We start from the raw sequence: 27055 nt of genomic DNA, 5'->3' as shown, positions 1-27055 counted from the left end.
TGTGACTAAGCATGTTTTAAAATATAATTATTAACAAAGCATCAATCCCGACTGGCTGTAATCACCCCCCGAAGGCCCCAGATTTACTAATTAGGTGGCTCGCAAAAAGCTTATTCACAACTTCCAGATTAATTGCAGAAGATCAATTGCTCATTAACAGAGACACTGCTTTCCTTCTTGGGCTAATAAAGTGTCCCTCACCAGGTCCCCTGAGCAACAGAGAGTCTCTGTAGCCCGAGAACCCAGTCATCTCCCCTGCCCGCCTGGCCTCCATCAAATCCCCATCCTCCCTCTGGCCATCCCGAGGGCAAACTGGCCCAGGCTGTCCACACACATGGTCACCCCCCGGGTCAGTGCATCTGCCTCCACGCAGCAGCAGGAAAGCCACTTCCCAGATTCGTGGTTGTGCCCTGAGTCCCTGTGGCAGTGGCTGGGGCCACCACTCAGCTGGCAACTCTGGAAGTTGAGCCCCCACCTACCCCACACCAAGCGGGCTTGTCCCCTATGGCTGAAATGAACGTGGTGGGTTCTTTGTAGGGGTCACTGGAGATGCAAAAACCTCGCTGTGCTTGAGTCCACAAGCCCTTCAGCGATGCCTGGGAAACCAGGGAACTCATCGCCCACACCAGGTGCTAAACAAGCGTGCAGGGACCCTGTTAATAATGGCAGGACCACGGGCAGGAGCTAGGACTCGCCCCGGCCCGGCGGGATGTGTGTGGTGGCACCACTTACATGCCTGCCTTGCTGCTCTGTTCCCGTGGCTCCACCCCTGCACATTCCCACTCCTTAGCTGCCATTCTGCACCCAGGTCCACAGAGCAAGCTGTTGAAAATGCAATTCTGGCCACACCCCTCTTCCACGTAAACCCCTTAGAAGCCCCCACTGCTACCACCTTCTCGACACATCTCATAGGCTGGCTTTGTCCGAGCCTTGTCACTCTCCATTTCCCGGTTTGCACCTTAGGGCCAGACACCCTGAGCTCCCTTCAGTTCTGGGCTGGGCCAGGCCTGGACTCAGGCTGCCCACATCCTCTGCCCCTCTTTCTCTTCTGAGTGACATGGACATCGTTCTGGTCTCAACTTTGTTGACCTTTCCTCTGAGAAGCCTGCCCTGGTTGCCCAAATCTGGGTGAGTTTGCCCAGCTCTGCACTGGAACTTCTGGGCTTTCTCCCCCAGGAACCCTTACATGCATTGTCACCTGAACCCCAGGGTGTCTCTGCCCAGTGGTGACAGAGGTTACAGGACATGGATGGCCAAAGGGACCGTGGGTGCTAGCAGGCTGAGGCATGCACAGCTGCAGCAGGCCGGCACACCCCCCAAGGGCACTGCCAGCATGCTGCTCGCTGGCCAGGCTGCACATGCAGCTGTGCTCCGTGCAGCTGTCGTGTGTGGACGGAGGATACGTCCCAGGGTACGTGCTCTAGCCCACACCCACCCTGCAGTTCTACCAGCCCTCTCTGCCATCCAGCCCCCAGAAGCTCCAGCTCAGGGAACTCTGGCTTCCTCCTAAAAGAAAGCACTGGCCACAGCACAGCCCTCTGGTGACCCTGTGATTTGAGCAACAAGCCCCACCTGCAATGTGTGGGGAGAGCGATAAAGATCCCTCCTGGTTCTTCCCTGACCCTGACCCCAGAACTGCTCCACAGCCAGGGCAGAGCACCCAAGGCTGCAAGACCCTAACGAGGGAGAAAAATTGGAGAGGAAGCTCAAGGCCATCATCAACATTCAGCTCAAAGTGCAAGAAGAGCAGCATTTTCACAGTGGGCTTGTCGACAGCAAATATTACCGTGATTCAGAGTGCAAAATAGAACCCCAGCAACCCAAAGGGACCCTTTCCTCCCTTTTGCCTCCGAAATTCCTCCATGCAAGCCACAGGCATGCACTTGGAGCTTCCTGAGAACCAGGCACTGTTAGACACTGCAGGAGATGCAGAGAAGAATACGTGGTCCCAGCCTGCAAAGAACTCAGTCTAACTGAGGAGATAAGATGCATTCATGCAGAGCTTCAGCCCAAGGCAGAAAGTGATAAAGGCCAGGAAAGTGACAGAGGCAGAGCAGGAAGGCACTGCTTCTAGCTGGGTGATCAAGGAGGGTGTGGAGGAGGTGGCACTGGAGTGGGGTGGGACCCCGTGTAGCATCTGGAACTTGAAAACCCAGGGCCACATGAAGGAAAGTGAAGGTCAGTTGAAGGTAGCTGCGTCCCTGCCCCTTCTCCATCCATCACCTGCCCTTCCCCAGGCTGTCTATAATTCATCTATTAGAGAAGGAAAAATCAATATTTACCAACATAAATTAAAACCCAAGAAAGGCACGGCCAGGGTATACACAGGGCCTGTGAGCAGAGCGGCTGTCGGTGTGCAGGTGGCGGGGTCTCAGGGTGCTCAGAGCATGGAGAATGGAGTTAGTGGACTCCTAGGTCCAGAGGGCCCACTGGGGCTTTGCCACGTATGGTCATCCATGAACCGCCTTTCTCCTCTCCTGCAGTGTCATCCGCAGGGAGCACGGCGACCCCCTCATCGAGGAGCTCAACCCTGGTGATGCCTTGGAGCCTGAGGGCCGGGGCACAGGTGAGGACACCTGATGGCTCCAGCCTGCTCTTCCCCAGCTCAGCGCTGCCCTTAGCAGGGATGCTGCAGCAAGCCCCATAGCCTGGCTTGTCCTGTCCCCACCCTCCCTGAAGACTGAGATCCCCGGGGTCGGGGCGGGGAGGGACCTGGGAGTGCCAGGCTGGAAGCAGAGGAGGGAAAGGTCCATTCTCCCAGCCCCAGGACTGTGGGGTCACAGGCGTGGGCAGCCATGGGCAGTCGTGTCCCTGCTGATGCTGTGCCGGGAGGGGAGTTAAAGCAGAGGCTGGGGCTCCTGCAGTCGTCTGACCCCTCCTGGCAGAGAAAGAGCACTGGATCAGGAGGCCTAAGAACTGGCCCTGCCATTGCCATTGTCTTGGAGAAGGTGCTCCATCTTCTGGGTCTTGTTCTCCACACCCATGAAATGGGGATAACTGCATGTGCCTTCTTCATGTCTCTGGGTTGTAGTGAGGACGAAAAGGAGACTAGTATATGCAAACACGTGATCGACTGATTAAAAAACCTGTGCACATGTCTATATTGTGTATAACAGACCAGAAAGAAGCCCTCATCGTCCAAGTTGTTTGCACCCACACTCTCCTTGCAAAAGTCCAGGGGAAGGAAAGGGACCTCCGCCCGATTTCCACAAATTCCTATCACGAGCAGATATTAGAAGGAGAGGAGCTTCATGGTCCAGCCTTCATGCCCCAGTGCTGTGCTCTTACCTTCACACTCAGGGTGTGGACTGGCCCAGGTTAGGAGCCCTTCTCCTGTTGGTCTCCTGGCCGATGGCCAGACTGAAATCTGTGCTGTTGCAGGGGGCGTGGTGACTGACTTCGATGGAGACGGGATGCTGGACCTCATCTTGTCCCACGGAGAGTCCATGGCTCAGCCGCTGTCTGTCTTCCGGGGGAATCAGGTGTGCCTGGACCTTGGGACCCACAGAGCCCTGCCTGGCATGCTCCCCTGGGCCTGGGATGAACGAGAACAGAGGAGCCCGGGGTGCTTGTTTGACTAGAGTGGCAGGAAATGGACATCCCAGGGAGGAAGCAGATGAGTTCCCAGACACTCAGTAAGCCCCCCAAGAAGGCTGCTTCTCAGAGAAGTCTTCTGCCCCTCTCCTTCCACTGGCACGTCTCCAAAAAATGTTTTCCCTGAGCCTATTTTTGGGAAGATCCGCTGGAGAAGGAAACGGCACCCCACTCCAGTATCCTCGCCTGGGAAATCCCACGGACAGAGGAGCCTGGCGGGCTACAGTCCACAGAGTCGCAAAGAGACAGACACGACTGAGCGACTAAGCAATAAGACACAAAATTGGCTTTCTCTGCTCTTTCCAGAGCTGCTCCTGGCAAACTTCAATCAGTCAGCCTGCCTTGCTTGCCCTCCCTGCCTGGCTCCCTCCTCTCTTTCCTCTGCCCCTTCTCTTCTCCCCCTCTTCCTCCTCTGATCCTTCCATCCACCTGGCTGATGCCCAGACCTGTGCTCCTCCCCTGCTACAGGGCTTCAGCAACAACTGGCTGAGGGTGGTGCCACGAACCCGGTTTGGGGCCTTCGCCAGGGGTGCCAAGGTCGTGCTCTACACCAAGAAGAGCGGGGCACACCTGAGGATCATCGACGGGGGCTCAGGCTACCTGTGCGAGATGGAGCCCGTGGCTCACTTTGGCTTAGGTGAGTCAGGGCTCAGGGGTAGAGGGGTTTGGGGGAGTGCCATGGGCTCTTGTCAGGGCAGTGGGATGCAGGGCGCTGCAGAGCCCACTGAAATGCAGGGCTCACAGCCTGAGCATCTTTCAGGAACCACCAGCTACTGGAGGGAACCCTGCTTTGAGATGAACCTGAACTCAGAAGGGAGGTTCTTTATGCCCCACTTCTTGCTGGGGTCCCCATCCCAGTGCCTCTGATGAAGCAGTTGACCTTGAGGTCAGAGTATTTAATTCTCCATTTGTTCAAGGCTATGGCCTTGTTCTTCAAACAATGGCTACACCAAACCTGTCCACGCCAGCTGCTTCCCCAGATGCCTGGGTATTGGTTCAGTAATTAAAGTGTCTCAGCAAACCCTGGGTGCCTCCTCTTAGCTAGAAGGCTTGGGAGAAGCATGGCGGTGATGCCATCCCCAAGAAGGTAAAAATAGGTTCTTGACTGGGAGAGGGCGATTGAAAAAACTTTTACTGTTTTATGTATGTATATATATGTATGTATGGGATCCCCAGGTGGCTCAGTGGTAAGGAATCTGCCTGCCAGTGCAAGAGACACAGGAGACATGGGTTCAATCCCTGGGTCAGGAAGATCCCCTGAAGAAGGAAATGGCAACCCACTCCAGTATTCTTGCCTGGAGAATCCCATGGACAGAAGAGCCTAGCGGGCTACAGTCCATGGGGTCACAAAGAGTCAGATACAACTGAACCACTGAGCACTAACACATATATGTGTGTACACATATGTATAATATATCTGTGTGTATACATATATATATAACATAAACAGATACGCAGTATACCTGTAGTATTAATAAAATATCACTATACATCTATTCAGTTCAGTTCAGTTCAGTTCAGTCGCTCAGTCGTGTCTGACTCTTTGCGACCCCATGAATCGCAGCACGCCAGGCCTCCCTGTCCATCACCAACTCCCAGAGCTCACTCAGACTCACATCCATCAAGTCCGTGATGCCATCCAACCATCTCATCCTCACCCTTCTCCTCCTGCCCCTAATCCCTCCCAGCATCAGTCTTTTCCAATGAGTCAACTCTTCGCATGAGGTGGCCAAAGTACTGGAGCTTCAGCTTTAGCATCATTCCTTCCAAAGAAATCCCAAGGCTGATCTCCTTCAGAATGGACTAGTTGGATCTCCTTGCAGTCCAAGGGACTCTCAAGAGTCTTCTCCAACACCACAGTTCAAAAGCATCAATTAGTATAGCTAAAGTAACAAAAGTTACAAGGCCAAATGCTGGCAAGGATGTGGAGAAGCTGGATCTCTCATTCACTGCTGGTACATCTACTCTGGAAAATAGTTTGGCAGTTTCTTTTAAGACAAAAAAAAAAAAAAACTATACTGTACAACTACTATGAAAGTCGCTCAGTCTATAAGACCTAGCAATTGCACTGCTGGATTTTATCCCAGGTAAATGAAAACTTATGTCCACATAAAAATCTATGCCTGACTGTTCATAGTGACTTTGTCTCTAATAGCCCAAACTGGAAACAACCTCAGTGTCCATCAGTGGGTTAATGGGTCAACAAGCTGCCATCCATTCACACCATGGAATATTGAAAAGTGAAAGTCACTCAATCATGTCCCCATGGACTATAGAGTCCATGGACTTCTCCAGGCCAGAATACTGGAGTGGGTAGCCACTCCCGTCTCCAGGGGATCTTCCCAACCCAGGGATCGAACCCAGGTCTCCCATAATGCAGGTGGATTCTTTACCAGCTGAGCCACTAGGGAAGCTCACTCAGCAATAAAAAGGAATGAACTATTGCTACATGCAGCAATTTGGATAGCTCTCGTGTGTATCATGATGAGTGGCGGTGGGGGGTGAAGTCAGTCTCAGAAAATCACGTACTATTGATTCCATTTATATAATATCCTCAAAGTGACAAAATTATAGAGATGGAAAATAGATCAGTAGTTGCTGGGGGTTAGACATGGTGAAAAGGGGAGGGGTGGGTATGACTTTAAAGGGAGGACCCCAAGGAGATCTTCATGGTAATGGAGCCGTTCTGTGTTTTGATTGGAGCTGCACAATTCAACAGGTGATTAAAAACAAAGAACTTATACACACACATTGTGCCAATGTCAACTTCCTGGTTTTGATGTTGTATTATAGTTACATAAGGTATATGGGGGCAACTGGATGAAAGGCATACAGAACCACTCTGTACTATCTTTTACAACTTCGTGTGAATCAATAATTCTTTCAGAACAAAGCATTTTTAAAGAAATGCACTAAGGAAGGGAATTAGGGGGGAAAAGTCATAAAAGGTCTTCTTGGGGAGGAAACACAATAATGGAAAAAGTATCGAGAAACACTACGGGGTGGGGGATGCGGGCAACAGTGTCTTTACTAAAACACAACGATTAAGAAAACATTTAAGGAACTTCCCTTGGCAGTCCAGAGTTAAGAGTCCGTGCTTCCCCTGCCGGAGGTGCAGGCTCAATCCCTGGCTGAGGAACTAAGATCCCACATGCCATGCGACATGGACAAAAATGGAAAATAAAATAAGTATTAAAAAAAAAAGAAAGGAAACCATCTGAGTCAAATGGTTCAAAATCAGATACCCTCCCCCTTATGGGAGCACCTCATGATATTAACATAAAAAGAACAGGCAATACGGTCTCAAATTAACAAGTATATATGTGTATGTTAATGTTATATATACATCATATGGGCATAGAAAAAAACTAAAAGAAAATGCAAAAAGTGTGAACAATGGTTCTCCTTGAGTGGCTGGATCCATATGGTAATTCTTTCTTGTTCTAGGTGTGGTGACATTTTACTCTTATTATTTCACATCATCCTCATGATTACCCTTTGAGATGGGCATGATTTATCCCCATTTTACAAATGGGAAACCTGAGGAGCAGAACCATTAAACATTCCCCAGTCGCATAAATGGCAGAGCCGAGATTCAAATCCAGATCTAACTGGGCAAGTGATTTTTATTTTCTTCCGTACTTTGTCTTCAGTACTTTGGGCTTCCCTGGTGGCTCAGACGGTAAGGAATCTGCCTGCAATACAGGAGACTTGGATTCAGTTCCTGGGTCAGGAAGATCCCCTGGAGAAGGGAATGGCTACCCACTCTGTATTGTTGCATGGAGAATTCCATGGACAGAGGAGCCTGGCAGTCTACAACCCATGGAGTTGTAAAGAGTTGGACACGACTGAGTGACTAACACTTCACTTCACTTTCATATTTTGTGTATGTGTGTATGTGTTTTCCAATTTTTATAGGCAACACATAATATTTATGTCATCTGAAAAAGAGGCATAAATATTTAGGGGACCCAGGGCCTGGTTATATGAGCATTTTCTCAGGCTGTTTCACCCTGGGTGGGTCAACCCGGAGTTGGAAGTCTATCACTTTTAAGGCAGCCATTTACTTTGCTGGCCCTGATGGTACAAGATGACTTTTATTTTATTTTATTTTTAAATATGTATCTATTTATTTATTTGGCTGCGTCAGGTCTTAGTTGCTACATGCAGGCTCGTTCCCCATCCAGGGATCGAACCTGGTCTCCCTACACAGAACACAGAGTTTCAGCCACTGGACCACCAGGGAAGTCCTAGGATGACTTTTAAATACATAGTTCTCTCTGACAAGATAGTAGTAGTCACCATTAATCAAGTGCTTAGTGTATGCCTGACACTAGTCTAAATGCTTTACGTAAGATACCTTATTCCAGTCTCACCACAACAGGATGAACTAAGAGTCATAACCCCATTTTACAGGTCCAGCAACTGAGGCTAAGATTAAGTCACACCTCCAGAAGACAGGGAGGACTGGATTTGGACCCCATCTCCTTGAACACCACAGTCTGGGGTCCTAACCAGCATAACTTGACTGCCGGACTCCCATAGCTGTTCTGTGCACAGCCAGCCAGGGTCCTGCTCTGCCCCTTTCTCACTGGACATCCATGACCCCTCAGTTACCAAATGACCCAAGTGAGCCCATCCATACCACGGTGACAGCCATGGTCTCACAGGTGGGATGTTTATCCAGATATCTGGCTTGGCTACCAACCCACACCCCATTGTACAGATAAAGAAATTGAGGCTCACAAAGCAAATCAATGTTGAGGCCAGGACTGGGGCTGGGCTCTCCTTCCCCTTTCCCCTTGAACTGCCTCTGCTATTTTGAGGTATGTCTTATGGGTCTTATTGGGCCTCTTCTCTGGCCAGTGTCTGTCCCTGCCAGAATGGACCTGCTTCTTCAGCTGGGAAGCCTTGGCAAGATCATTTGATGGTATCACAGGGGCCCAAGAGCCTCCATGACTCTTCCCAACTGTCTGCCTCCTCAGCTCAGGGTTATGGAGGCTGCTCCTTCTTGGGACTCCCTGACAGCCCAGACTGCCAATCCTTGCTCTTCTGCATCACCATGGGGTTTGTTCTGGGTGTGAACTCTGGTTCAGACTGCTCCACAGGTCCCCTGCAGCCTCCCCTGCCAATGGGTCCACTCCCAGAGAGGCGTAGAAGGAAGACTGCACTTGGAGACCAGCCCCAGCAGGTCAGCCATGGGGCTGGCAGTGAGACTGTCTAAGGCCGCTCAGCAGGCAGCAGGGCCAACAGCTGGGGACACAGCGAGGGGCAGGAGGCTCCACCCCTGCAGCTTCGAGACCCCCACATCCAGAAGGATCTTCATGGATCCAGCACAGCACAGGCCTTCCTGACTGATGGAGGGGCCAGCAGTGGGGCAGAGGAGAGGGAACCAGTGGGAAAGCCAGATCGGAAGGAAGGATTGTGGAAAGAGAGGAGTGAGGAGACAGAAATGGGGTGCAGGAGAGACCAAGAGATGTGGCCAAGAGACCGATGAAACGAGGAAGTGCTCCCTGACCTCCAGGCTCGCAGTCCCGTGAGAGAGGCCAATGGACACAGGAGCTCTGGTCGCAAGCAGTTTCGGGTGCTCCATCGCACTGGCCCAGAGGCTGTGAGAGGACTGAGAAGCCCACTCTGCTCTGAGCGAGGAAGTGGGCCTGGAACTAGGTCTCGAACAATGGCAGGAGTTTGTAAGGCGTGGACGGGGCTGAAGCAGGGCATCCAGGGGTGGCCTGGCTTGAACAAAGGCCAGAGGTGAGAGTGTTCATGATGTCCACAGGACGCGAAGGGTCTGGTGGGAGCAGAGTCTGAAAAGGGAGGCCAGGGCCAACGTGTCAGGAGCTCCCAGAGCCCCGCAGAGAGGGTAGGCAGAATGGAGGGGGTCAAGGAGTGGGGAAAGCCACAGCCACGCTCAGCTTTCAGTGGGAGGGGCGTTGCTGGGATAGGAGGACCAGGAGGAGCCCAGGAGCCTCTCCAGGGGCACCAGACTGGCAACTAGAGCCCTGCAGGGAGAGCAGTGTTTGCAATTTTTTTAGAAAGCTTTAGTTTGTTTTTTTTCTCTGACTGTAAGAATAATGCATATTGATTATAGGAAAATTAGAAAATATAACACCATTTTAAAAAAGTAAGTAAAAATAACCTACAATCTCACCACTACGTGTGGAATATTAAGCAAAAAGGAAAGATTCTCTCCTCCCCAAGGGTCATGTGACCCATTCAGCTGCTGCTTACTGAGCACCTACTATGTGCCAAACACTAACTGAAGGAAGATCCTTGCTATGGGTGACCTTACATTCCAGTGGAAGGAGGAGTCACATATGACTCCTAGTAAACATAACAACTAGGTAAATATATAAAAGGTTAGAAGACATTAAGTGCAATGAAAAAAGAAAATGCAGAACAGGGTAAAGGAATTAGGAATGCAGAAGGGAACAGGCAGGGAGCCATTTCAGTAGGTAGTCTGGGACAGCCTCTTCCCAATTCCACACTTTTTGATAAGATTTTATTGCATGTAAAATACACAGGAGCACATTTATAAATAAATATGCCTCGGAAGCTTTTTTAACGGAAATTATTATACTCTCCCTATTATTCCCAAACTTGCTTTTTTCCCCCTCTCTCTTAACAGTCTATCCTGGACATTATTCCAAGCCTGTGCCTATCTCCTTTGTTTTCCTTCAGTGCTGCACAGCATTTTGTTGTGGCTGCATTCATAATTTATTTAGCAAGTCCCCTGCTGACGGACAGTAGGGCGGTTTCCGGTCTGAAGTAGTTTGTTTTGTGGTATTTGCAGTGAGCAGGGGCAGGTCCAGAACAGGAATACCGAAAGGGCTGTCCTGATGTCACTAGGACTAGGAAGAAGATGTGGGCCCCCTCGAGGCTGTGCAGGAGGGCAGAGGGCTGCAGGAAGCCCCTCCACCACCCATAATGCTCCTGCTCATCGCCTCTGACCCCATTCCTTCCTGCCTCCAAAACCACCCCTGCCTCCTCTTGATTTTGCAGCAAAGTGTGGTGATCAGCTTGTCCACGGACACGTGTCGGTGCACACGTGTGCCCCTCAGCAGCCAGCCCCCTCCCTGGGGCACTTCTCTCCCCCACATACCTGGCTAGCTCCTCTCAGCTCCTGGGCCACTGGCTGGGGAGCCAGTGCTTTCCCATGCTGTGGGCCTTTGCTTGGTCAGCACTGAGCTGTGCTTAGAGGACTCAGCTTCTCAGACCCTCACGTGCATGCCTAAGGGTACAGACTGCATCACATCACACAGTAAAACTCAGGGACCTTGCTGCGTTTCATGCTTCAAGGGGCAGGGGGCTCTCAGCGGGCCACTCTGTTGTGCAGAGCGCTCTCGGCTTCATCCTGTAAAACCATCCCACGCACCCCTGCTCAGGGAGCCCCTGGCCTCCTTCCACCACCCCCCACCCTGTCCTGCCCTTCCCCTGCTCCTCCCAGTGCAGACGGCCAGCCAACCTCATAAATAAGCATTTCTGCTCACAGCCCCTGTTGAGTGCCCTGCTGGACTCAGGTTGCTCTGAACCCCAACATCTCAACCCCTGCTTACCCACCCCATGTAGCCCACACCCACTCCGTGTAGTCCACACCCAGGCTCTCTGGTTCTGAGCTAGCAGAGAGCTGAGGCAGCTCTACCAAAGCCGATACATGAAAACAAAAGCCAATAGTCTCCGTTCTCCACCAGCCTCCCACTTGGGCTCACCCCCGGGCCAACCCACCCCAGGCTTTGATGGCACCCCCACCCCCTACACATACACCCCTCCTTCCTTCAGCTGATTGTTCGCAAGTGACTCAGAGCTGCCTTCCAGCCAGCTGGTGCTCTTTTAGGAAAGGAAAATTCAGTGGCCCACATAAAAATCGCTTTAATAAAGTGCAAAAATATTCCACCAACTGTATTCCCACCATCTGTTTTGCTTGTGATTCTTCTGAAAAGCGCAATTCTCTGTGCCTCTTTAGCCTTTGTCCTTTAAAAGCTGCCAGAGGTGACTCCCTGCTGCTCCTAATGGGGTCTCCTCTGCTCCCAGACACACAGGCCCGGCAGTCTGGCCAGCTTAAAGGCTGCCCTTGTGCAGTGTCTGGTGGCCGGGCCCCCTGGCTTGTGCAGCTGCGGGAAGACTTGAAATTTCTGGGGCAAAGGGAACAGCCCAGCCTGGGGGCAGGAGCCTGGGTTCCAGTCCGAACTCAAACACCTGCAGTTCCCTGTACCTTGCCAAGCCTGTGTCTACATCGGGGGAGTGGGTATAAATTCTCCCTCGTGGAGTAGTTGAGAGGCTGCAATCAGTCACACCTTCGAGAGTTCCCGGTCCCTCCCATCTCCTCTCCCACCCACCCCACTTAACGCACAAGCTCACACCCTGCTTCACCCACTTTGAACTGCTCCCTGATCTTCAAGACGCATGTCCTTTTCATATCTCTGTACCTTTGCCTGTGCTGTACCTTCTGCCTGGAACGTCCTTCCCTTCCCTTCTGTGCCTCCCAAGCTCTTATTCCTCCTGCATCCTCCAACGAAATGACTTTTAACACCCGCCTCTCTCACCAAGTGGTACCGGTACTGTATGTGCACTTTACCAGTTTATTTGAACATAATCACTGTGTTCATTGCCCCCACAGGGCTCAGCTCCTCCAGGATGGGTCCTAGGTCTGTCTGCTTCCTGCTGAATCCCAGCTCCCTGCGTGATGCTTGGTCCATGGTGGTTTGGTCATGGGGGTGGGGTGGGCAATAGAACAAGGGGTAAGCAGTGTGGGCTTCAGGATCAGACATTCCCTCTCTGGGTAGCTGTGAGCAAGGCCCATCACCTCTCTGAGTCTCATCCCCTTCGACTGTAAGATGGAAATTATAAAACTAGTATTTTCTCAGGGGGCTGCCATGAGGATCCAGTGCCCTGACACTGAGAATCACTGCGGGCAGTTTGGAGTGCATACTCTGTAGTATTACTGGCAACAAGGAGAACCTTTGGGAACTGCAGGGTGCCCCTCATCTCTAAGAGATGATGGGGATGCTGAGGGTCAAAATTGGCTGGGGCAACGCTCACATCCAAGGAAAGACTGTAGACTGTCCTTCCTGGATAGGCTAGAGCTCCCATCTTGCAGATGAGGAAACTGAGGCCCCCAAATAATCAGTAACAAAGGAAGGAGTCCTACTGAGAGGTGCCCTCCCCATGGCTGACTTCTATCCTAGTCCTGCCGATCCCTGGGTCTGGAGGAAGAGAGGAAGCAGGATTCAGATGCAGGATGTAAATTTGTGATTGTCTATGAATATTCGGCAGCTCTAGAGTTATTTGCGGCACTTCTGTCAGGCTGGAAAATGTATTTGTGTAGCTGCTCTGTTGGCTTAGGCGAGAAACATTTGTTCTTCTTTGTCTCCTTTTTTTTTTTTAATAGAAAAATGTTTACTTTTTACATCTGCCACTTAGTTTGGGCGCTGAACACCCTAAACATGCCAAATCTCTTGAACCTCAAGAGACTACTTCCAAACAGAAAAAGAGTGGGCGGTTCACACCCCCAATCCTCTTTTCACCCCCTTCCCCAAAATAAATTGTGGTAGGAGGGTACAGGGAAGGAAGGGGTTATGAGAAATGTTTTCTGGCTTAATAGAGCCAATCTCAGAACCAGTAATCCCCAGCCTGGAAGGGGAGAATCTCCACGGGGAGAGAAGCTGCATCCTGTCTGGGGGGGTCTCTGGGTCATGTGGGGGTCTCTGCGTCATGTGGGGGTCTCTGCTCGGGGGACCTCTCTCTGGTGCTGCTGCCCCGTTGCAGGCACAGGGGCAGGGGCTGCTTACCTTTGACACTTCTGGAGGGTGGTGGCTGGTCCCTACCCTTATTAATTCATGATGATCAGAGGAGAGACTTCTCTGGAGGCCTTGGGCTGGAGGGAGCAGAAGAGAAGCAAGCCCAGGGAGGCTCAGAAAGTGGACAGTGAGGCTCTCAAGATGCACCTTTCTCTGGAAGCTCCAGACTGATGCACTGGAATTCGGGGAGAAAGCTGCAGCGCGCTCCTTCCACACCGTGCTGTCTTAGCTCCGACCCCAGGGGGGCCTCATAGAGGTAGTGGTAGATTCCAATACCAGAATCTGTACAATGATTCCCCCAAAGTCTAGGCATGCAGCTTCTCTCCCCGTGGAGACTCTCCCCTTCCAGGCCCATGGCTTACTGGTTCCGAGGTCGGCTCTATTAAGCCAGAAAACATTTTTCGTAACCCCCTTCTCCCTTTTCTAAAATACGGGAACCCCGTTCATACACAAAAATGTTTCACAGACGACCCTCCGCCCCCACCGCAGCAATCATTGTAAAAATCCATTGGTGGACAGTAATGAACAAAAGCTGATATAAATTCCACAGCACTTTTCAGTTTCACTTGCTTTGTGACACTCTGTACGCACTGAAGAGAAAGTAGCACGCACGTGTGGGTGACTTTTTTCTCAGGCCTCGATTGATACTTGGGGGAGTGTGCAAATTTGTGGAGCCCTGAGCATCAAGCCCATGTCTAGTCAGCCCTGGTAGGGGGCAATGAGGGGGCTGCAGCATCCCTCCCACCTGTACTGAGCGCTGTCCTCTTTCCAAGTGACCGACTGGAGAAAGCCTTCTCCCAGCAGGTGAGGCCCAGCTCCCGCTCTTCTCCACCCCAATCCATCACCATTAGCCTGACCTTGTCTCAGTGACAGGCCTGTTGCTTTAAGCAGGAAGCCGGGGCCGGCTGTGACGACGCCTAAACACCTGATAAATCTTTCCAACCTGCTTTTTGCCAGTGATGTAACGCGTTGCTTTAAGGATGTGTGCAGATGGATTCACAATGAATATTCCCTGAGTTTCACCACCATTATTTTCTGTAAACATTTCAGCTTTGTTGTTGTTGTTCAGTTGCTAAGCTGTGTCCAATTCTTTGTGACCCCATGGACTGCAGCACAAGAAGGCTCCCCTGTCCTTCACTATCTTCTGGAGTTGGCTCAAATTCATGTCCATTGAATCAATGATGCTATCTATCCATCTCACCCTCTGCCCCCCTCTTCTCCTTCTGCCTTCAATCTTTCCCAGCATCAGAGTCTTTTCTCAGTGAGTTGGCTGTTCATATCAGGTGGCCAAAGGATTGGAGCTTCAGCTTCAGCATCAGTCCTTGCAATGAATATTCAGGACTGATTTCCTTTAGGATTGACTGGTTTGATCTCCTTGCAGTCCAAGGGACTCTCAAGAGTCTTCTCCAGCACCACAGTTCAAAAGCATCAATTCTTCAGTGCTCAGCATTCTTTATGGTCCAGCTGTCACATCCAGACACGACTACTGGAAAAAACATAGCTTTTACAACGTAGACCTTTGTCTGCAGAGTGCTGTCTCTGCTTTTTAATACACTTTCTAGGTTTGTCATAGCTTTTCTTCCAAGGAGCAAGTGTCTTTTAATTTCATAGCTGCAGTCACTGTCTGCAGTGATTTTGGAGTCCAAAAAGAGAAAATCTGTCCCTGCTTCCACTTTTTCCCCTGCTATTTGCCATGAAGTGATGGGTCTGGATGCCATGACCTTAGTTTTCTGAATATTGGGTTATAAGCCAGTTTTTTCACTCTCCTCTTGAACCCTCATCAAGAGACTCTTTAGTTCCTTTTCACTTTCTGCCATTAGAGTGACATCATCTGCATATTTGAGATTATTGATATTTCTCCCAGCAATCTTGATTCCAGCTTGCGATTCATCCAGCCCAGCATTTCATATGAGGTACTCTGCATATAAGTTAGATAAGCAGGGTGACAATATATAGCATTGTGATATTCCTTTCCCAATTTTTAACCAGTCAGCTGTTCCATGTCCAGTTCTCACTGTTGCTTCTCAGATTGGTCTTTCTCCTGTACCCTTTGTCACCTCAGCTTCTATATGGAGCTCAACTCAAATACCTTATCCCCAAGAACCTGTCCCTCATCACCTTGACTAGAAAAGGCCCCCAGTAACTCTTACTTCCTCTTTATCTCATCACCCTATTTTTGTTCTCTTCACAGAGCTTGTCAACATCTGGCATTGTTTATTGGTTCATCTGTATGCCTGTCTATCCGCACTAGAGTGGAAGCTCCCTGAAAACAGGGACTTTCCCAGTGATGGCCCCTTGCAGACTTTAACTATTAGTATAGACACAAATCAGTGGAATACACCCAATATTAAAAAGCAAATCAGCTGTAAAGCTGATTGTTGTCCCCAGGTCTCCCAGATGCCCCACCCCCACTCTTTCTTTCCCAACATGCTAGGTAAATGGTACAGCCAAGATTTGAACCCAGGACTCCAAAGTCTACCTGTTTACCACCAGATTTAACCCTCTTCCCCAAAACAGCCTCCTGCCCATTGGCCTAGCCACTAGAATGTAAGTTCTAGAACTGCGCTGTCTGGTATGGTAGCCACTAGGTTAGTGGTTAAATAGTTCTATTTTTTTTTTTTTTTTAGTTCTATTTTAAATAGAATTTAAAGTCCAGCCCCATATCAGGCCAGTGCCACACCAGAGCTCAGCATACACCTAGGGCTAGCCGCTACAGATAGATAGAAAGCATCACCGTTACCGCGCAAGTTCTCTTGGACAGCGTTTTCCTAAAGGAGCGGGATCTTGTCGGCCTTGTTCACTATTTCCCCAGCACTTAGAACAGTATTCAGTTTATGGTTTTTATCAGGTGAACGAATGAATGATGATACCCTTGAAGAGAATCCCTCCCCAGCCCCCACTCTCCTTTGCAGCTATCATTTCACCTCTCTTCCCACAGGGAAGGATGAAGCCAGCAGCGTGGAGGTGACATGGCCAGATGGCAAGATGGCCAGCAGGAACGTGGCCAGCTCGGAGATGAACTCGGTGCTGGAGATTCCCTATCCCCGGGATGATGACAGACCTCAGGACCCAGGCAGCCTGGAGGTGAGGAGAGGCATCTGGATCTTAGAGCCAAACAAGCAGGCCCCTCCCGCAACCCCGAGGGCTGAAGCTGGATTCCCAGGAATTGCAGACTTTTCTTCTAGAAGGATGGAAATCTTCTTAGCAAAGGGCAGGCTTCGGAGTGACCCCTCCATTTGTAGTTTCCACACCACTATCACACCCACAGCTCTTCTGCTCCTCAAAAAAATCCTAGCATGTTGGAAGTGCAAGCATTTTTATCACCCATTTTACAGAGAAGGTAAACTGAGACCAAGAAAGAGAACCCACCAAAACTGCTCAGCCATTTGTGAACAGAGTTAAGGACTGGCCTCAGGTCTCCTGCTTCATCTCTGATTCTTTCCAAGGCTCTGACACAGCCTCCTGTTGCCTCTGCAGACTTCTAGGAAGAGCTCTGGGCTCCTGTCCAGAGAGGATCACACCATTACAAATAACAGGAGCCACTTAAACTCACATAGACAAGGGGACTTACAGGGAGGTTCCAGGGAAGCTCACAAAATACAAGGGACACTCGGGATGAGCTAGAGCCGTGGCAGTTTGGTGGCCCCAGGAGCTCATGGACCTGTTTTTAGTGCACTGGCTCTGGGGGGAGCATTACCCTTCCCCAGTAATCCTCACTAGCACCCCATCATTCCTCAGTTCCAACAGGTGACATTTTCTGTCTTTTGTAAAATGTTCTGAGTCCCATCCACCGCCCCCAGCCACCAGGCTGCTGAGACCTCCACAGAGACCTAGCAAAGACCACAAGAGACCCCACAGCCTGGAGTGACCAGACTCCCCAATCTCTGTCTCTGCCTCACTTAGATCAAATTCCAGCTGCAAAACCTTTGAGTCACTCCTCCAGGTGGGATATCCACCTCTTGTCCAGCCAGCCCTGCCCCAAGGTGGGGTGATGGCCTGGCTCACAGGCATCCCGCCCCAGGAGTGGGGAAGGTTCTCAGAGAAGTGGGTGTGGGGAGTGAGCTTGTCCAGCCCTCTTTACACTTTGCCTTCCTGAGACCCAGGTTGTCTCAGGTGATGTCACAGGAGGGACAGACTGTTGGGGGTCACGGGGCAGGCCTGTGGATCCCACGAGAGGGAAATGAGCGGGGGTTCATACAGGCTCTGTTCTTGGCCTTCTCCGTGAGTCTCCTCTGATCAGTGCAAAGGAATCCTGGCAGGAGGGGCTCTCCCTGATTCAGAGCTGTGAGCAGTCCTTTACTGTGGGGTCAGGGTGCCAGCTGCTCTGTGGCTGTGACTGGGAGGGGACCTAAGATGGGATCTTCTCAACTCACTAGTGTCTCTGCTTCTGCCCATCTTGCAGTGCGGCCAAGGATTCTCCCAGCAGGAAAGTGGCCATTGTGCGGGTGAGTTGCCTGCAGGTAGCAGAGGACACGGCTGAGGCCAGAATCTCGCTGGGGAGGGTCAGCCTGGGCCCTGGAAGACTCAGGTTGCAGACAAGAGGTGCTGGGAGCAGTGAGAAGGGGAATGTGTTGTTTGTCCCTGGGGCTCCAGATGTCAAGACAACCGCCAGGTGACTCGGCAAGGTGGGAATGATGGTAGCAGCCTGCAGGCTGAATCACTACAGCTCTGGGAATTGGCAGCACTTCCCTGCTGTGAATACAGAGAGAACAATCACCAGGAGGAGACAACTGCCTAGACAGGCCTCCCTAGAGGGAGGCCTCGCTCCTGGAAGCCATGGTGGGTGGGCATGCACCCTCCATCCAGCACAGCGGCCAGCAAAGGGGCTGGCAGGCAAGAGTGGGCATGGCTAGCCAGGGGCCACTGGAGCAAACCAGGCTGTGGCATGTGGTCACAGCTCAGAAGGGAGATTGCTGCCTTTTGCAGTACTGGGGGCCAGGTAACTGCAGCACAGCCAGGCTCTGTGAGGCAGCTCTGTGAGGATCCGGGGACCTTCTAAAACCTCTCAAAGGCCTGGAACGGGCAAGGTAGCCTAGAGGCTCAGCACCAAGACCTTCAACCCCATGTCTTCCATCCTAAGGACCAGCAGTGAGGGGTCTGGCCAAGGACTCCACCTGCCCTTAGATGCTCAGGTGGCATTCTTCCCAGTCCCCTCTGCAGCCACCCATCAGCCCCAGGTGAATGGTTTGCTATTGAGATGCCAGAGTGAAGGAGACAACCCCTGCCCTCTTGGCACTTAGAGCCAGTGGGAGGGGTGCACAGAGAAACAGATTGACCACACAACCTGGGCAGGGCTTGTGGGAAGGGGGTGCTGTGGGAGCACAAAGGTGGGGTGCCAAACCAGTCTAGTGAGGGTCCAAGAAGTGCCCCAGAGATAGTTTAGGTCTGAGCTGAGACCTGAGGGGTGATGAGGAGTTCACCAGACAGTAAGGGGAAAGTGTTCCCATGGAGGGCGCTGCCTGGGCAAAGGACCACAAGTGGGAAGTGGAGAGGATGGCTGGAAGGGTGGCTTGAGGAAGAAATCAGTTCCCTCCGTTCCTCATGTCCCCGCCATGGCCACTCTAAACAGATGATGCTCATACCCAGAAATTCTAGCATCTTCCCCATGTGCTGGGAAGATCCCATGACCTCCACAGTGCAGCCGCCTCCTCGTTGCATCACCCAGCAGACATTTGGATACCTCTTGCACAGCACCCTACGTGGGGAGCTGGGGGTGCAGGTCAGGCACCTGCCCTGGAAGGGTGTTCATTCTAGTCAGGCAGACTAACCACAAGAGCTGGATGAGATGAATTAAGAATTAAGCGAAGTGCTCTCTAAAGACTCTTCTAGAAGACATGGGCAGGGAGAGGACCTTTGAGCTGAGATCTGAAGGACAGGAAGGGTCCAGCCGTAGAAAGAGCAGAGGGAGGAGCTTGCCCAGCAGAGGGGAGAGCAGAAGAAAAGACCATGTGGCAGGAGAAAGGCTTATTGTGTCAAATAGACAAGAAGGAGGCCAGAATGCTGGGAGAGGATGAACGAGCTGGATGCCACATCAGGGAATATCTTGAGTCCCCAGAAGGGAGTCTGGACTTTGTTCTCAAGGCCCTTCGCAGTTCAGCAAGAGCATGGCATGGTATGGTTCATATTTTCAGCAATCACCTGGCTGCTGAATTGCAGATAGGATTGGAGGAAGCAGGGAAGCCAGGAGGCCTGGGGAGTGGGTGGGAGTGTGGTGGCAGGGAGGGGGAAGGGGAGAATGCAGCAGCAGAAATCCAAGCAAGAGCTGCTGGTGGCTGGGGACAGGCTGGTGGCAGAGGAGTGAGAGGAAGCCGGTCAGACCGGAGAGGTACGATGGGGTAGAATTGACAGGATCTGTTGTTAAATTGCCTGCAAATTAAGGAAACTGGAAGAATCAGGAATCTCTCCGATGTCTGCTTCAGCAGCCGAGAGGCTGATGGTGGCCTTGATTGAGCTGGGGAGGATGGGAACAGGGGACAAAAGAGGCTTGAAGGCCGGGGGATCTAGAGTTCCATTTCAACCTAGTAAGTCTGAGATGCATGGTAGACATTCATGAGTCTGGAGCCCCAAGGAGAGGTCATGGCTCAAGATAGGAGGCCTGGAATCATCCATATGTGAAGGGACCACCTACAGAAACTGTGGGAGATAGAAAAGAAGACCCAGGACAACGTGAGTGCCCGCAAGGTGTAAAGGTCAAGTATAGGAAGAGCCAGCCAAGAAGACAGAGCAAGTTGAGGCCCAGGGAGAAGAAGGGACATGCCCAAGGTCATGGCAGGAGTGGGGAAGCAGAGCCTGAGCAAGGACCCATTGCCCCCAACCCCCAGTAAGTGGCTCCCCTTCCCTTTCAGACACCAACGAATGCATCCAGTTCCCATTCGTGTGTCCTCGAGACAAGCCCGTGTGTGTCAACACGTACGGAAGCTACAGGTGCCGGACCAACAAGAGATGCAATCGGGGCTATGAACCCAATGAGGACGGCACGGCCTGTGTAGGTGAGTGGGGCCCTAGCCACCATCCAGTAGCAAAGGGAATTTGCCATCCACTGGGGAGCTCTGGGAGGCCCCAAATTGAGGTTCTCAGCCCCTGCCTTCTCCTGGCTGGAGGACATCTCCCTAGACCTTTGTGGGTTCTCCAAGGAAGACCATGACAGGCTTGGAGAACCCCCACCACTGTGCCATCAAGTGAAGGGCCCCTGGGGCGCCATGTCCTGGCCAGAAGCCATTGCTCTTCCTGTTGCTCCCTTTCCTGAAACTAATGTTCCTACCTTAGGGTCAGCCCACATTTTCTTACCTGGGATATAGACTAGCTCCTGCTCACCTTTGTCTGAATTTCTGAACTGGTATTTGTCTTCTTCCTCCCAAATGCTTTCCCCCACCCCAACCCCACCCCCATTCCCCTTCTCTTTTCCCCATTTTCTGTCTCCCACTCCATCCTTTTTGCAGCTCAAGTGGCCTTTTTAGGTGGGTATCCTTCTGCCGCCTTTAGAATCTCTGAGCCTGTCTCTTGGGCCTCATCTCTTTCTCTAGGCCTTGGACTTTTCCTTCAGTTATATGCACTTTAAATTCCATCAATAAAGGAAAAAAAAAAACTAACAGTCTTTGTGGAAAACCTAATCTCTCCCGCTGCCTGTCTTTCTCCACGCCTAGTAGGTTCTGCTGCGTGCTCCTTCTGAATGGACAGCGGGGGTGGCCATCTTTGAAAAGGGAAGTTTGGGGGATACTGATATTTGTGTCACCTTTAGTTGTTTGTAAAGTCTTTCTTTGCGTGTCTTCTGAGAACATGTTTTTTACCCCATCCAGCCTCCCTCACTCCTTCAGAAGAATCAAGATAGTCCTGTCTTTTCTGTATCCTCCAGTGTCGTGAGCCGCTTATTTTGCCCTTAACAAAGATGGCTTCCAGGCGGTTGCTTGCTCAGTTGATTTGACAGTGTGTCCCGTGCCTGCTGGTTTGGCCTGTGCTGTTTCTGCTCTGCAGGCCCTGAGTGCCTGTGGTAGAGAAAGCCATATTGGGGTTGGTGGTGATGATGGGGGCGGGGGGGAAGGGTGGCCATTTGGGACTCTTGATAAAAAATGTTAAAGTTTGAACTTGCTAAGTCTTCCAGTCTCTTTCTGAAAAAATTATACCAATAAACTCTCTGCTGGATATTAGTGTCTAGCTGGTGGAAAAAAAAAAAAAAGTGTCTGAGGCAAGCAGAGCTGGTTGGAATGCTGAATTAGCAGCAGCCCTTCCATCACGTAGCCCTTGGAAAGCAACTCATGATACAGAGAAAGTGTCTGCCCCAGGCATGAGCAATGGTTGGGTTTGCGCACCAGTGTTCACTTGGGGGACAGTGGGGTTTGGACCAGGTGAGGCGTGTGGAATGAGCAAGGGACAGACATGGAGGAAATGCTCTGGGGCAGTCACTTCTCCTGTCTGGGCCTCAGTATCCCGCATCTAAACAGCAGAAGAGTTGGGCTGGTGTATCCCTAAGAGCCTTTTCCTTTCTAAGACCCCTGAAAATGTGTCTGGACATAGGTATGCCTAGTGTCGAATGTGAACGTGAAGTCGCTCAGTCGTGTCCAACTCCTTGCGACCCCATGGACTGCAGCCCACCAGGCTCCTCTGTCCATGGGATTTTCCAGGCAATAGTTCTGGAGTGGATTGCCATTTCCTTCTCCAGGGGATCTTCCCAACCCAGGGATCAAACCTGGGTCTCCTGCATCGTAGACGGACACTTTACCGTCTGAGCCACCATTACCCTAATTTCTAGAAAGGTTTGGTCTCTCCTGCAATATGCTTGGAAACCTGGAAGTTCCTGAAAGCCTCACTTTTAGTAATGATGTAACACCTTAGAATACTTTCATGACCAGGTTCAATAGTGCAGGAGCCTTATAAATCACAGATCTATTCTTTATGTGATTGGGAAAAAAAGGCACACCCCAAGATATAATAAAATCACTCTTAAGAAAGCCACCAACCCTTTAAAAAGTATATTTAACAAAAAAACTACCATATTCTGATATAATAATAATATGCCCCATAAATCACAAAATATTAATTCCTCATTGCTAGTGTTGTTTTTACACTTGGAACAGGAGCTAAAATGAAAAGTTTTAAAATAAAAACAGCTACAATCTCACAGAAAAGCATACACCCACTTAAAAATCGTTCCACTTCTGGAAAGCCCTCTCCTGTGTGTCGACACAGAATTAAAGATCTGAACGGGCCCTAGAAATGAGACTCAGGGAGATAAAAAGATCAGCCCAAGGTCATGAGCCAGCTGGTCCCCAAGCCAGGGCTGGAGCCCTCTGCCACCACCCTATCTTGCTGAGGAGGTAACAGACAGCACCATCACCACTCAGACAATTCCCTCGTCATCCTGGAAGATGCTGCCTTTTTAGAGAACAAGTGGATCTATGATAGTGAGATAAGTAAAACCCAAAACCCACAGAGACTGCAGTTGCAAGTGCAATGGTAAATAACAAGATAATGGTGCTCATTGACTTCCTGCACACACAGCACGAGAAATAAGGGCTGAGGCAGCTAGTGTGACAGCCTGACAAGGTCATCAGGAGGGCTGAGGTGACAGCAGGCTTCAGAGCATGGCTTAGAAGTACTATCCATGAATTCCTGCACATTGGGTTTCGTATAACCGGGTGTATTTGTGTGGTTTTCACCCTACTAGATGGGTGGGGCCAGATGAGTTACAAAGAGGAGTTCAAAATCCCTCCAGCTATTAAGAGCACAACTGTAATATCCTGACTCCAGGGTATTAGATTCATAGCCTGAATTAGATTTGTTCTTTTGTTCATTCAGTCTTTCAACACGTATTGGTTGAGCACCTATTATGTGCCAGGTACTGCGCTAGGCTCTGGGAGTGCAGTGGTGACTGAAGGGGACATGGTTGCTGTCCCCATGTTGCCTTCCAGCAGTCAGATGGAGGAGCCCAGTACACAGGATGGCAATGGGACTCAGACTCAGAGGGGCTTTCTAAAAAGTCTAACTAAATTCTTGGATCACTGTACCAGAAAGCTAACTCTCTGCATTCACTCCTGTATTTACTGAACAATCATTTATTGAAGGAGAAGGAAATGGCAAACCACTCCAGTATCCTTGCTGGAAAATCCCATGGACCGAGGAGCGTGGTAGGTTGCAGTCCATGGGGTCACAAAGAGTTGGACATAACTGAGTGACTAACAGAATCATTTATTGAAAACCTGTGTGACAAGCGCTAGGTCCCTCCCATGAGTACTGTGACAAGGTCCCTCCTCTGAAGGTGTCAAGTTCCCTGCCCCCAAGATGCTTGGGTTAGAAGAAACAGGAGGCGAAAAGATACAGAGGACAGGCAGGTACTGAACCAACTCAGCCTCACCTGCCTCCAAATAACAACACCCCTGCAGTGGGCCAGGAGGGTGCCTTCCAAGCCCAGGGCCTCAGTGTAGGACTTTTCTGATCTGTGCTGAACCAGCCAGGCTCAGAGTCCCTCTTCCTTCTAATTCCTCTTGCTCTGAGGCCTGTGGGCACCCAACTGTGGCCCACCAGGCTCCTCTGTCCATGGGATTCTCCAGGCAAGAATACTGGAGTGGGTAGCCATTCCTTCCGCAGGGGATCTTCCTGACCCAGGGATCAAACCCACATCTTCTGCACTGCAGGCAGATTCTTTACCATCTGAGCCACCAGGGAGGCCCTTTGCCTTCTGAGCATGAACAATTCAGTCTCTCTCTCTCTCTCTTTTTTTTTTTTGATAATAGCCCCACCCAGGCGCCTGACATTTTTGTTGGCTTCTCCTGGGCCTGAGTTTATAACAAAAATAGCAGATGCCTTCAGGGGCTGACAAATAATGGCAGGGGCTAGAAAGGATTATGCAAATAGAGAGCTGAAGCACTGAAGGGGCTCATCCAGCAGAGCAGGAAGAGGGGGCCAGCTCAGCCAGAATTTCCCATTTTTCAAGAAAAACCAAATAATGATAATAATACCATTTTCACTCTGCCCAAGGATGTTCCTCTTCCCAGGAAGAATCTCTCTTAGTCGCTCAGTCGTGTCCAACTCTTTGCAACCCACTGGACTGTGGCCCATCAGGCTCCCCTGTCCATGGGATTTCCCAGGCAAGAATACTGGAGTGGGTTGCCATTTCCTTCTCCAGGAGATCTTCCCCATCTAGGGATTGAACCCCCGGAGTGTCTCCTGCATTGCAGGCAGATTCTTTACCTGCTGAGCCATCAGGGAAGCTGATCTTTCCAGGAATGTACCACCTAAAATGACGATACTAGCCTCATTTAGTGAGTGCTTGGCATTTCTGGGTCAGATCTGAACTCTTTATAAGAATTAACTTGTGGAATCTGCATACAGTCCCCAGAGGAAGGTGCTGTAGTCGTCCCAGTCTTACAGAGATGCTGAGTGCTGTGTCCAAGGCCACTCAGTCGGGGTGGACAGAGGCAGGACTACATCAGGGTGGTAGGGCCTCAGCTGGCACTCTTCTCCATTCGAGCTGGCCAGCTGGTTACTAAAAAGCACGATCTCTCCTGCTGCCCAGGGTCAAGGGAGGGTTTGGAAAGAAGGTTTGGAAAGGATTCCCTAGGGGTGGCCCAAGATCTGAGACAGTGTCCTTACAGTCTCGTTCAACCTGCAAGAAGAGATGGCATTCCCTGTGTGGAGTCCCCTCGCCAGGCACACAGTCAGCCACGTGACCTCTTCAAGCATCTGCTCAGCCACCAGCCCTGCTCTGGGGAGGTGCCATTCTGAGGGCCAGGAGTTTGATTATGTGTCACTCTGGCTGCTATGGCCCCCTCCCAGGGTCTGGGCATTGCACCTTGACCAGCACTGGGCAGCAGCTTAAGCAGGGGTTCCACTCCCACCTGCAAACAGGGCCCTTGGTCATCATTCCAGAGTCACATGAGACAGGAGGACAAGCGCTTCTCTTTCTCAGGGAGCCAGCTGGTTTTTTCCAGCAGATTCCCGAATGACACCCCCACCCAGACTCTCAGCCCTTGAGGCAAGCCGCGCTCCTTCTTTTCCCTCCCTCCCCGGGGTCAGCCATAGTCTCACTCCTTCGGTGTGGACCAGACCCCAGCCACATCTTGTCAGGAGCTGATGTTGCGTCTCCTTAGCAACGAGCACATCCTAGAAGGAGGAGGGATGAGGGTGAGAGAACAGGGGCTGGTTAACTCTATAGGTAATGTCAACCCCTCCTTCAGCACTTGTCCTCTGAAGAAACCGCTGTTGAACAGCAGACTGGTCAAAGGGTAGGCCATCAGAGAACAATAGAAGCTGGAAGAAATAACCATCCTCGGGGAAGAGAGCTAACATTTACAGAATGCTTGCTCTGTGCTGAGAACTGTACACCTGCGTCTCCGTTCATCCCCACACCCATCCTATGGGATAGATGCTAGTATTCTATTTTACGACCAAAGGAACTAAGGATCAGAAACAAGATATCCAAGGTCATATGGCTAGTTAAGTAACTCACACCTGGGCAAATTATTTAGCCAGTTGTCACTCAGCATATACTGATCGGACACCTACTATCTGCCAGGTGGTGGTTCTAGTGGCTTAGGACATACGTCAGTGAACATCACCGGGCAAGATTCCTGAACACCCTGGTGACACACTGCAGGCACTAAACAATATAATAAGGTATATAACGTGTTAGAAGTTAGGGGAACAAGGAAGCAGCATTAAGGCAAGTTGGGAGTGCGGAGATAGGCAGACTGCCATTCTAAATAGGGTGGGTCAGTTGGGCCTCACTGAGAAAAAGGCATTTGAAGTCGGTGAACTGTTTTTGAGCCTAAGTTTTCTCATCTGTAAAATGGGGATAATGCATACCACACAAAGTTATTACGTTAAACAAGAGGATATAAAATATGTGACTTAGGGCTTGGCACCTGTTAATAGTAAGCCCCCAGTAAATTAGAAGTGTTATCAATATTACTAAGTAGCAAAGCTTAGGATACAGCCTGGATCTATTCAACACCAAATCTCACGTGGCTCCTGGCATAGCCTGCCTTGGCCCAGGTCACTGGGAGCCTTCAGTATGGGAGATTTGAAGGACATCTCCCCCAGGGAGCTGACAGCTTAGCAGGGAAGAGATCTCAAGGACCGAAAATGGCCGTGAGGGGGCAAGCAGAGCTAACCTTCCTGGGGCCTGGGCTGTGCTGAAACGTTCAACTTCGTTCTCACACGGTGCCATTCCCCAAGAGAATGGTCATAAACTATGGTAAACTAAGCAGTGTCCAACTCTGCGACCCCGTGGACTGTAGACCACCAGGCTCCTCTGTTCATGGGATTCTCCAGGGAAAAATACTGAAGCAGCTTGCCATTTCCTCCCCCAGGGGATCTTCCTGACCCAGGAATCATTTCCTGCCTCTCCTGCATTGCAGGCAGATTCTTTACCACTGAGCCACCTGGGAAGGTTGTGATGTTCAGATGTGGAAATGGAGGCCCAAAAAGGAGCAGTGACTTTCCCGAGGACCACAGCCTAGCCAGGAATCTGACTCCTGCCTGGGGCTCCTCTGCCTCTCTCTGCCTCCTTCTCCAGAAAACGCGAACTATTTCAGAAGCAAAACTGTATCAAGCATTTTCAGAAATATGGGTGCCAGTGCTTGCCCTTCCTATGATGCTGACACAGAATCAGAGTTGGGGGAAGCGCCCACCAAGTGAACCCAGGCACTGTGATTGGGCGGTGGAACACA

The 27055-nt window shown here is 50.8% G+C and overlaps 1 protein-coding gene across 4 annotated transcripts in view; it reads left to right on the top strand.

Moving 5' to 3' along the window:
* The window catches only part of CRTAC1 (cartilage acidic protein 1), a 152764-nt gene extending 131229 nt beyond the window's left edge, over positions 1–21535 (top strand). For 2 of the 4 annotated variants that reach the window (XM_040255153.1, XM_040255151.1), the window contains exons 9-15: positions 2484–2566; positions 3382–3482; positions 4063–4231; positions 16330–16475; positions 17794–17836; positions 20237–20380; positions 20831–21472. In XM_040255153.1, the coding sequence (XP_040111087.1) occupies positions 2484–2566; positions 3382–3482; positions 4063–4231; positions 16330–16475; positions 17794–17836; positions 20237–20380; positions 20831–20949 (805 nt within the window). In that variant the 3' untranslated portion in view covers positions 20950–21472. Of the gene's footprint in view, positions 1–2483; positions 2567–3381; positions 3483–4062; positions 4232–16329; positions 16476–17793; positions 17837–20236; positions 20381–20830 lie in introns of all 4 variants that reach the window. The other 2 variants (XM_040255154.1, XM_040255155.1) reach the window with 2 other exon arrangements.
* The last annotated feature ends 5520 nt before the right edge of the window (positions 21536–27055 follow it).

Source organism: Oryx dammah, unplaced genomic scaffold (assembly GCF_014754425.2).
Source record: "Oryx dammah isolate SB20612 unplaced genomic scaffold, SCBI_Odam_1.1 HiC_scaffold_14, whole genome shotgun sequence".
NCBI classification, from domain to species: Eukaryota; Metazoa; Chordata; class Mammalia; order Artiodactyla; family Bovidae; genus Oryx; species Oryx dammah.
Note: the sequence above shows the minus strand (reverse complement) of the source record. Positions and strands in the feature narration are given on the sequence as shown.